This window comes from Cyprinodon variegatus, unplaced genomic scaffold (assembly GCF_000732505.1).
Source record: "Cyprinodon variegatus isolate N-32 unplaced genomic scaffold, C_variegatus-1.0 Scaffold167, whole genome shotgun sequence".
Classification (NCBI taxonomy): Eukaryota; Metazoa; Chordata; class Actinopteri; order Cyprinodontiformes; family Cyprinodontidae; genus Cyprinodon; species Cyprinodon variegatus.
Window position 1 is genome coordinate 56419 of NW_015150620.1, and position 12329 is coordinate 68747.

Below are 12329 nucleotides of genomic sequence, written 5' to 3' on the forward strand. Positions count from 1 at the left end.
CTTACCCTGCTACAGTAATTGGACCTTCACACTCTGCTCTTATTAGTTCAATGTGCAATTAATGAGATTGGCCACCAGGCTGGTCCAATTTAGCCATGAAACCTCCCACACTAAAATGAGAGGTGTTTCAGTTTCATCGTCCAACCCCTGTATCAGCTGTGTTCTCCCAATAGCACTGCAGACTATCAATTTGCCTCTAAACATCAGTGCTGTGTAGGTTATTGGTTTAACTTTTTTAAACACTTTATTACCAATCTGTGCCATATACAGTACATGTCAAATTCTATTTAATAGTATAATTACATCAGTGTTTACTAATCACATTTCTGGGGTATGAACCTGTTCTGAAGTAAACTCCTGATCAGATTGAAATACTTGTACATAAAACGCAAACAAAGGATCTCCATTAAGATCCCATAACAGATGGTAGCTCTATTTTTTAAAGATTATCATGAAAATGATAATATCCAACAATAAAAGGCCTTCTTATATGACAGCAAAATGCATCCTAAGAGTACAAACTGGTGGTTCTGTGAAATGTCTCTAGACAAAACAAAAAATAAAGTGTTTTGGTTTCCAAACACATTAAATAGTCATATATGAGTTGCATTACCTGATATTGTCCATTAGCCAAATCCACTGTAATAGTGATTCCGTCATCTAGCTCCTGCAAACTCATGACCTTAGACAGCCACATGGTGCCCATATCTTGATCATTAATGTAACTAAGTGGATGAGCGTTGATGTTTAGTCTCAAGACCCTGTCATTAGTGGTGTCCTCAACAGCATTAGGAATACAGTATCTGTAGACAAAGAATAATTAAAATCATAATTCTATTTTTGGACCCAAATTTCAAAAATTTTTCTTCAGTTTAAAAAACTAAAATAAAAAAACTTTTAAAAGATTTTACTTCACTGAAAACAAATGTAGTAACACATGTAATCACAGTTAAATTTGCAAAAATAAAACAACTCAATTTGTGTGATTTGCATTTAATTTACGTATATAATGATTTGTTAATCTCTTTAAACACTCTAGATCAGGGGTCTTCAACGTTTTCCAGGCCAAGGACCCCCTCAAACTGATAGCGAGATCAAACGGGGATCACCTAATTATATATACTGTATGAAATTGTGTTTTGTCTAACTGGTCCTATAGTCACTCTATTACAGATGGAGTAATGTAACAAAAGTAAATTTTCCCTGGGATTATTCATCATTATTCATTCATTATTTTTCATCAATGAGGATTCTGATTCCTCATTAATGGGACAGAGCTCCTGTGTGTCGCTGAATGTGCACATTAATAACTGAAAGACATCTTCTAGCTCCATTTATCTGTTTACCACAGTGTATTAAAATCACATTAACGTATATTTAAAGACATTTCAACTAGTGGAAATAATTGCAGGGGGACCCCATGCAGTACCTCTGTGGACCACCTAGGGGTCGTGGACCCCATGTTGAAGACCTCTGCTCTAGATATTAAATACAGCTGTTCTTAAAAAAACAGGAATATGCTTCCCGTTTTATCCAGAGAATTAGTGTAGTAAATGCATCTAATCACAAATGGCTCATTTTAACAATTTTTACAGCGCTAATTTGAGTTCAACTGAACAGATGATGTTGTACTTCACCTCTCAACTAATGGATGTACTCTGGGATGGCTGGAAGGACAGCGGCACTCAGAGTGGACATGCAGCTTTGGCATGACTCCGGAATACAACTGGACTATTTCTCTGTTGAAGCAGCAAACAGCAACATCAAACATTATTGAAGCACCAAGTTCTGCCCAAATTACATGAGATATAAATATGATATAATATGATCTTCACACTGATGCATATTTTCAAATTAATAAATGAAACATTTTATAACAGATTGGTCAATAATCTGCTATAAATAAAACACTTACATAGGTGTGCCGCATTATTCTGCTACATTGCTACAAAAACAATCAGCACGCTAACTTGGGACTGATCATTTATGCTTAAAGAAGTAAAGATAGAACCATGCTTAACTTGTGGAACAAAAAGTCAGGTTGTTTGTTACAGCAGAACTCCATGCATCCTCATCCAAATCAAACCATTTCCCAACTTGCCTCTATGACTACCATTCTTGCCTGCTCAGATGCATTTTAACTGTAAATAACTAAACCTTAGGCTCCTATTGAACGTCTTTCTTGAAAAGAGGCTTTGAACCTAAATTTTTGGACAAAATTTAGGAGAACATGTTGACTTATTATTATTAATTTTTTATAAAATAAGCTTGTGCCAACAGGGATCTAAACATGCAATGATTAGCTATTTTTAGGCCTTTGTTTTCCTTTCAGTACTGTATGTTTCTCCTTTACTTTTGTCCCAAATATATTCATGATGAGTTAAAAAGATCAATTCAGCTGAATATTTTATCCCAGCAGATGTTTACAAAAAATCCCTATACAACTCACCTGTTGGTCAGTGTAGTAGGATAATATCTAAAGTCCTGCATCCGCCCAATGAACTGATTAGACCCTGCAGAGATAAAAGCAGAGTTAAATGGATCTAAAGAAGGTGTTAATGGGTTTCTTCCAGAATGCAGTTAGTGAGAGGATTTCATAGTATTTACTGTAGAAGATTATCTTATCAGTTTCTTAAAACCTGCCAACTAAGGCTGCCAACTGCTGCCTATAATGGTGAAGATTTTAACACAAAGTCAAACAGGGTCTGCAACAGAGCTCAATTGTCTCCACTGGAGAGCAACAGGCCTTTGAGGGCAAATTGATTGGTGTAATAATGATAGTCTGATTTAAGCTGATTAAAGGACCATGAGGTATAATCATATATTTTTCTCAAATCCATCTTGTGATTGTGACATAGACAACCAATTGGAGATAAATCTTTTTATATATAATGTTGGTTTGGAGAAAAAAAGGCAGCTGAAAATATTTAAGTCATTTTGTCTGAATAAATACAGACCATCAGTATCATCCACATTAATACAAAAAATGTAGTCAGTTTTTATTCAATATAAAAGTTTTGTAAACTTTATGAATAACTGTCAGACCTTCTGATAAGAAGGTTTTGGGTTTATCTTCAAAATAGCTGCAAAGGTACAAATACTGTACAACAAATACTGTGGGTAAATATATTCTCTTAAATAACATTTGTGCTATGGAAAAAATCCATGCAAATTAACATGCAAAAAATACAGGTTTTGCAAAATATTATTTTGCTAAATCTGGTGTAAGTACAGTACAGACCAAAAGTTTGGACACACCTTCTCATTCAAAGAGTGGTAGATTGTAGATTCACACTGAAGGCATCAAAACTATGAATTAACACATATGGAATTATATACTTAACAAAAAAGTGTGAAAGAACTGGAAATATGTCTTATATTCTAGGTTCTTTGAAGTAGCCATCTTTTGCTTTGATTACTGCTTCGCACACTTTTGGCATTTGGCTTTCTGTATAAACCTCGATTATTAACAAACAGAAAAGTTTTAAAACTTTTTTTCCTAGATAAAATATTTGAAAAAAAAACTAATATAATAATTTTATTACACAGATATTGATTGGAACAATGTTTTAAGATAAAAAAAAAAACTAAGGTTACGATCAAACTGCTGGCCTTAATGCGCAATTCAAATTTTTTTGTGAAATCCGATTTTTCAGTGATCTCCTGTGTGAACTGCATTCATACAACGCAAGTGTCCCGCATGCGCAGCAGAGGACACAATGACGTCACAAGCCAGCGAGCTCTGTGCTTAGGGAAGTAAACATGGATGGTTTTGCAGGAGCGCATATAGTGATCTTTTCCAACCATAAAAACACAATCGTGGTTAAACATAACTACTACTCTTAGCATTATCTTCTGTCATGTTTGTTCTTTTTCTTCCCCCTACTGCATAGCAAGATGCCGAATAGTGACCTTTGTCGGGTATTAATGTTGTTCAGGCCGGATGAATGCGACCTGGCCGTTCACACACAGGTCGCATTTAAAAAGATCATATCCAAATCGTATTCAGGACAACCTAGCCATGTGGCCTGGGTCGCATTGGAAAAAATCTGATCTGTGTTATTCAGACTGCCATGAAAAGATCAGATACAGGATGCATATGGGCAAAGAAATCGGATTGGGTCACTTCAGGCTGCTGTGTGAATGTAGCTTAAGTGAGTACACTCCTGACATTCTCTGCTTCAGTATTCTCTGCTTCAGTATGTCAGAGTAAAGGGCTGTGTATACTCCAGCAACACTGTGTTGCAGTGAGCTTGTCGCAGGTATGACGCAAATAATTTTGATTTATGCTCAACTTTGTAGCATGATTTGCGCTGTGTTATCCCACACCACAACGCAAGAGGCAAAATCATTAACTAGCTAGGATTTTGGATGTTTATGTGTCAGTTTGACGAGCTTGTTCGCCGTCTACAACACCTCATCCAACACTGGACAACACACAGTTCACCCGTGAGTGTTCCCGAAAGACTGGCCGTGGTGCTACATGTTTTGGCTTCGGGTGCAAACCAACAGACCGTTGTACAAAACTACAAGCTAATATACTGCACAGTGTTTAGGATAGTGTCCAAGGTGTGTCAGCTACTGTGGACAGCATTACAGCCAGAGTTTCAGCCATTAGGTACCAAACAGGAAATATGCATAGTGTATCTGCGTTAACTGCGACACACACACAGACGACCTGGTTTCTGAGCATAAACCAGGCTTAAATGTTCGCATTCATGGTTTCTGCAATGACCCATCCAGAGCTGGGAATCTCTAATGCTGCCCCAAACCATGACACTCCCAACATCATGCTACAGTAGGTTGTAGGCAAGACACACTTGTCTTTGTTCTACTTGCCTGTTTGCCACCTTAACACAATCTAAACTAAATTTGCCTTTCCTGCTCTACCAACAGGAAATGGCTCCAATTATCCATGCCTTTAGTCTTCTTGTCTTCAACAAACTGTTTTGGCTTTCTGGTGCATCATTCCGGGAAGAGGTTTTATTCTTGGGAGGCACTCATGCATATCCTATTAATGCAGTGTATACCATATGGTCTAAGTATTGACAGATAGAATGGCATATTTTAAGTGTCCTCCCAAAAAAGATACAAAAAAAATAAAGAACAGAGAAAATATAAAAAAAAAATTCAAATTTCTATAAAATGCAAGATAAACACTTTTTCAAAGGATTGATTGTGCTGGAATACTTCAAACACAATGGAAAACTGTCTGGGTGCACATGGGGATACACCAGAGACTCTGTCATACTAAACAGTACAGTTAACTCACATCTCCACACTAAGCAATGCAAAAATGATAACTTGGGAGTAAGAGACCAACAGAGATGATGCTGGTGATGGTGGCCCTGAGAGGAACAAAGTCTTTTTCTGTTCAAACAACTTCCTTCTAGTTTGACTAAGTCTTAGGAACTGGATAACGTCTTTAAGCACTGACAGAACCCCTGCCATGTTAAGCCTGTAAAAGTGTGCATTTCTGTGTTAGTGGCTTTACCTTGTGGATTCCAAAAATTATCCTTGGTTTAGCACAAGAATGTGTGTAGTTTGTAAATGTGTGCCTTTATTTACACTTGAGAGAGTCTCTAGTTTGTGTGCCTATCCACTGTATACATGTGTGTGTGTTTTGGGTAATGTTTAGAGTGTGGCTTGTGCATGGAAAACAGAGAGAGTGTGAGCGAGTGTTCTGGGATGTAAGTGTGCAGCCTTAGGCTTTGGCTCAGGATTTCTTTAGTGTGTGGAAATGGGATTATATCTTCCACGGAAAAGCACTCTCCCTATTGTTACTGGAATGATGCAAGGTATAAGCTCTAATTCCCTACTGTCTGTGTTGGTCTCTTCTTTCTGTGTGTTTTAAATTGATGGTATTCAATTGTGTCTTATTGTATTTTTTGTATATTGTTAAAAAACGAAGCAGCTCATATTGAAACATATATATTATATAACATATATAACATATATATATATATAACATAACATATTGAAAAGATATATCAGAAGATTGTTTATTCATTTAGTGCAAATTTTGCATCCGTCATTAAATGTTTTAATGACTAAGAGACAAAACTTAAGATGCACACTGTATGAGAGGCGTTTAAAAAAAATCTTTATGAAAATGTGATATCTGCTGGACTTTTCAGTAATAACTTACCATTTCTAATCGTGACCCTTTTACTTTATTCCTACCATACTAGTGAAAACCATTTTATACATTTTCTTCTTTAATGAGGGAAGGTTAAACCAAAACATAATTCCCATCATCACAGCAGTCCAAAATACAGTCTGCAGTGCTAACACGTGCTAATAAAGTGATAAAATGTGGATGATGCCCAAAAAATTGATCCCCAATGCTGACTTGACTGACCAGGTTTCCAGCCTTGAGAAAGATTTTCTAGGTCTTGTAAAAAGTTGTGACTTTATGGCCCTTTGAAGAGAAGGGTTGTTTGTGATATTCTATAGTGAGTGTTAAAATGAAGTTATCTTGCTTGTCTAAAGTAATTTCTTTCTGTTGTATTTTGAAATATTTTTAGCACTGTATATGCTGCTCAGTGTGAGTTTCAGTTATTAGTTATATGATATTAAAAGTTAATGTTCTCTAGAGTATAATGTTTTTGATATTATGCATATTATTTGAAAAAAAATTGCTTGCTGATCATGTTATGTCCCGCACTAATTTTACATTTACTGCATTTAAACATCCTTCCAGTCAGTTCAGCGATCATTAACCTACCTAAATGCGACTAGATTCAGTCAAAGAAATTCAAATTATTTGATTGACTGTGGTCGAGATCCAGGTTGAGTGTTAACAGTTTGCATATTCCACTCGCTCCATTCCCTCTCAACCCTGATGGGAATGTAGGTAGTAGATAAACCCTAGCCAAAAAAAGTATGATGTGTCCGGCGCTTTAGTTGGAAAATCAGAAAAATTAGGGTTTAGGAAAAAATTCAAAAAAATGTTTAAAAAGAAAATTAAAATTGTGAATTATAGAAAGGTCTGTTAAGAATAGGTATAACCCTCCCTTTGTCCGATTTGGGGATCAAAGGCAGTGAAAAGCTATAGATATCATACAGTATATTAACTGCATGGAAAATACAAAATATTACCCTTGCCCATGCATAAAAGTATCATCAATTCAAGTTCCTCAATTCAATATATTGATTAGTCTTACTAAGTAAGAATGTTCAGCTAGCACTGATTGCTGCTTTCTGCCTTTAAATTACACTCCACTACCTTTGGGGTATAAGGCTCCTTCCTGACTACTTGTGTTTGGAAATTTCAATAAACAGGTACAAAATCAAAAACAGACATGGTTGTTAATCGATACAGCTGATCAGTATTTGCATAATTAATCTTCAGATCAGAATTCCAGGCACTCCCCCTGGGTTCAGCAACCTCCTTTTCTTACACACAAAGGATACAAACACACACACACTTGTGCCGTCCTGAGCCAATCACTTTCATTGATCAACCTTTCTGATGTGATCTTCAGCTGATCAGATGCTACCTGCTGTGAACTAGGAATCAATGACTGATAAACGAGAACAAAAACACTCGTTTATCACTCTAGAGTTAAACGGATATCATTTTTCTCTCCGTTTCTCTGCTATTGACTTTGAAATGGCTCATAGGCTTCATGAATCAATCACAGATATGTAGTTAAAAGAGGATAAAGGCCAGAAAGGAAAACTGAGGTGAAGTAATCATTGGCACCATATTAAGACGAACAGATCTGAAATACTCTTGGGCAATTTATTTCCTGTATGACTACAAAGCAAAGAAGAAACATTAAGTATATGTTGAACATTGTCACTGGGAAAAAAAAATTCATATAAAATTCCATTTCAATTTTGGTTGGAGGGCAGTTAGGGAAGCACAGTACAGTGACAGTAGTTGGCTAATGCAGAAAACCTCTTGCCCATTTCCCCTTTTAGGGCAAGGGTAATACGGAAACAGCTTTTGAAACCTGGGTTACAGCAGTTTTGGTAGTTTTAATAACATGGAAGTGTACCAAAAGATTTAACTAAAGTACTGATATAAACATGTCTAAATATTAATAAGTTTCATTCGATTGAGAAGTAAAACTAAAATACAACCTATGTTTCGTTTGCTTTAAGTAGCTTATTTTTGGAGGTCAGTTCCTCTGCAACTCAGGTGGCATTACTTCATTGGTCCAAACAATGAACAGAGCCTCTAGCAACAATAATTTTGTCAATTGGTGGGGGCACGGTGTATATATACAGCGGGTAAAATAATACCATTTATCTCAGTAAATATATTTCTAGAGGTGCCATCATCGTGACATTTTCACCATTTATCAGTTACAATCCATGCAATTCACACATACAAAGAAATCAAAGATGTCCACAAATTAAGTTATGTGTAATAAACAGCACATAGGCAGGTATAGCATCATAAAACATTTCATCTAACATTACTTCATCTCAATATCTATAGTTCTGAAAGTTACTAAAAAAAATAGGATTTTTTTAATGAATGTTATCTATTGTATTATCTCTCTTTTGCAGCAGATTGCAGATGTATTGTTTTACTTGATTCCTTAGTCAAGTACTGATACCACAGTGTCCATGTGAGACATTGCAGTTGTTTAATTTTCATCTATATTTCTCAAAAGGAAATTAAGTGTGGTCACTTTCTGGGAACCATTTAAAACATGTTTACATGTCTCTTGTTTAGTTCTTTGCCCTGCATGATCAGGGCAAAAAAAGTTTTTTTTTTTTTTTTTAAACATTAGGGACTGATCCTAGAAATTGCACATTTCCAGAAGAAAGCCCAAAGATCACAAAAGTCCTAAAACAGAAATTCTTACCATTGGAGCTAAGTCCCACCCACATGTCACCATACTCGTCGATATCAGAAAGTGGGCTCATCAGATGTTTTGTGTCAAACGGTGTTTGGTCATCTTCAAGTCCATCAAGAAAAAGACTTGCATGCCTGTCGTAGATCTGTAAATCAAAGTAATATTATTTACATTAAATGCACACAACTTATTACTTCAAAAAATATTCACATTTGTGCATTTAACAGGAAACAAAAAATATAATCTCCAAACTACAAAAAATAGGGCTCTTCATTTGCTACATACGGTAAATGTTAACCACCTTTCACCTGTCTGTCTTTAGAAGTCCAGTAAAGAGGCAACTGGAAAGATTCAATCATCATAAGTCAGCAGATCCTGATGGAGTAAGCCTGAAGAGTCTGGATACCCGTGCAGAGCAGCTCTATGGGATTCTACGGCACCTCTTCAACATTAGTCTGACCAGGGCTGGACTGGGAGATTTTTTCAGGCCAGGAGTCAGTCATGTAACCAGGGCACCCTGACATGACTGATTTCTTAGGTAGTGAAATAAAATGGAGTTGGGATCGGTTTTGCTTTTAGAGAATCCAACCGAAAAATTAAACAAGCTTTTATCAACCAAAGAGTAAGTTTTTCTTATATATTTGAGTTCACTTTCAACTTTGACACACATCAAAACCAGGTAGAGGTACTGACTGGATGTAGAGAACAGTCTGGTATCAGCTGTTTCTCACAGAGCTATAGGAGCTCATCAATAAGCTCAAACGTCTTGATGAAAACAAAGCAAACCAAATTAAGTCAGTCTGACTATAATTTTTGTTACTAATTAATCAAATTGAAATGTGATTATAGGGCAGCTCTATTTTTATAAATACAGGTTTAAAATAGAATTGTATTTGTATTTATTTAGATTCCTTACTAACTTCCAAGCAAAAATATTTGTGTTTTTTTTTTTATTTGAGAAGGAAAGCAGACATTTATAAAAAAAAAATAAATGCTAAGATAATAAAGATTTTACATAATAAGTAGAGCCAAGGTTAGAGCTATATATAGTTATATAATGTCATATTATGCCTCAGTGGAAATCATCATACCGGGTAATAGTAATAAACCCCAATCTACAGTAAATCTAAGGTTGGAATAAACAAACTTTAATGCTTGAACTAGGATACTTAACTTCAAGTCAGCAACTGACAGAAAAATTAAACAACAAAGTCACTTAATAGAATAACGCTGTAGTGCCAAGAAAGCCATTATTACAGCTAAGAGCCATTCATGTCACATGGTATTGTTTGGTGGTGTTCATGTCACTTGTAGAAAGGTTCTGTTTCTGTACCTTCTCCCAAATGCTCTACTTCTCCTGAAGCACCAGCAGAAGTCATGTCATTACCATCACCACCTTTGAATGGCAAACAAAAATCCAGCGGCTTTTTTTTGCCTCTCTCCCTCTCTACGCCGTCTTTCCTCTCTCTTTTACCACATTCTAAGACCGGGTCCATTGCTTCTTATCCTCACTTGCACCCCTCACTAGATACACACATCACAGCGGCAGCTGGCACCAGACACATGTCACACACCTCTTCCTCCACACGCTGCTGTCTGTGTGGTTGATACGGACTGTTGGGGCAGTAGTTAAATGAAATAAACAAATTGTCTTTCCCTCTTCAAATGCTACTGGCCAAAGTGGCCTGGTCTGTCCCTCTCTCTGACAGGAACCCGCTGCTCCGGCAGACTTTAAAGTAAAGAAGAAAAAAAAAGGGAGAGACGGAGGGCCAGCAGGCCAATCCCAGGCCGGCGCTTCGGGAATACTCCCAATTCTCCCTATGGCCAGTCCGGGTACGAGTCCAACCCTGGATACAGTTCCAGTGATGAGTGAAGATATATATATATATATATATATATATATATATTAACCAACCCTAGAATGATAGTTAGTGACAGTTCAAGTGTGAATGTCTTTAATGTAATATTTTTTACAGGATTTTTCCCAAAAAAGTCAAATAAATACTGCATAGAACATGTTGCCCAAGAAGTTGGAGTTCCAACAGTCCATGAATACAACATGGAATGGGACATATCTCAAGTGCTGCTGCAAGCTGAGAATCATGTTTTCCCACCCACTCCAGTCAGATTGGAGTAAAAATTTGAATGTGAAAAAAAAAAAATATTTGAAAGTGTAAAAAAAAAAATCCTGAATCTGAAAAGGGAATTTTAAACTAAAAAGAAAAGGGTTTGAATCTGAAAATATAAAATCTAAAAGTGCAATAAAGAAAACATTTTGACCGCTTTCTGACTGCGCACTTTTTTTTCTTTTTAGTCTTTTTGTTTTGTCCCTAAAAACTGGTCCTGAAAAGAGGGGGTTTTATAATCAAGGTCGCCTATATTCGGGTCATTACGGTATATACTTCCACAGTTTGCCTAGTGGCAGTGGTAATGTTAAATGACGTAGTGTTGGGGATGTGCTCTCTGTACGCACGTCTTTCTATGTGCGTATGAGGAACAGACAGCAGAGCAACTAAGGGACAGAGGGGAGACTTACCAAAATAAAAGATGAAAGGACATGACGGAAATGTAACTGTGGTCCAAACATTTACACTCATTGTGGCGAATGGTGCTCTGGCATTAACTCACCAAATATAAATTCAATCGCAATTTATGAGTACTGATTGTTAATTTCAGGCCCTGCCGAAAACAGGCAAGCTTCATCTCATATCAGAGGTCCGATTGTTCAGCTCCACATTGCGTGCCTTGCTCTCAATCTGCAGGTTTACTAGTGGTTCCTAGAATTTCTAAAAGTAGAATTGGAGGCAGAGCAATTATTCATTAGGCTCCTCTTCTGTGGAACCAATTATCAGTCTTAGTCCATGAGGCAGACACCCTGTCTACTTTTAAGGCTAGACTTAAAACCTTCCTTTTTGATAACCCCCACATTTAGAGTGGCTCAGGTTATCCAAAGCTACTTTCTGTAGTTATGCTTAGACTGCTGGATGACATAGGGACCACATTTCATAATTCAGCTTCCTTCTTTCTCTATTCTCCCATTCTGCAGTAATTGTTAGTTCCTGTATAGATTGCATAACTTTTGTCCATATAGCTTTTTTCTTTCTGTTAGTTCAACCCCTAACTTTTTGCTCTACCTGCTTTTCCCGTCAGTAGTTTTCATCTGGTCTGTACAATGTTTGGCAGTGGCAACATCCTGGAGAAATATTAGCAGTTCTACTCCCATCAATCTTTGTTTATAGACGCTGAAGTGTAGTGTTGTTTCTTTTACTGTGACTTACTGCATGTGCTCTTTTTAATCCTTTGACATGGGAGCTCATCTCTTTGGCTTTGTCTTTCCTGGATGGGCCACCAGTGGAGCTAATAAACAGTTACATCTTGTATTTGACTTTTTTTCTGTCTGCTTCTCTCTCTTTAAACCCCAGTCACCCTCGGCAGATGGCTGCTCACAATGGGCCTGGTTCTAATGGAGGTTTTTTCCTGTCAACACTGAGTTTTTCCTCTCCAATTTCACTA

At 36.8% G+C, this 12329-nt stretch overlaps 1 protein-coding gene across 1 annotated transcript in view; it reads right to left on the bottom strand.

Annotated features, from left to right (window-relative positions):
* The window catches only part of LOC107086931 (usherin-like), a gene marked incomplete at its 3' end in the record, with an annotated part of 93161 nt that overhangs the window by 54507 nt on the left and 26325 nt on the right, over positions 1–12329 (bottom strand). Inside the window, exons 6-9 of the mRNA XM_015378222.1 lie at positions 8826–8961; positions 2450–2513; positions 1638–1739; positions 614–803 (exon numbers count right to left, since the gene is read on the bottom strand). Coding sequence (XP_015233708.1) covers positions 614–803; positions 1638–1739; positions 2450–2513; positions 8826–8961 — 492 coding nt within the window. The remainder of the gene's footprint in view (positions 1–613; positions 804–1637; positions 1740–2449; positions 2514–8825; positions 8962–12329) is intronic.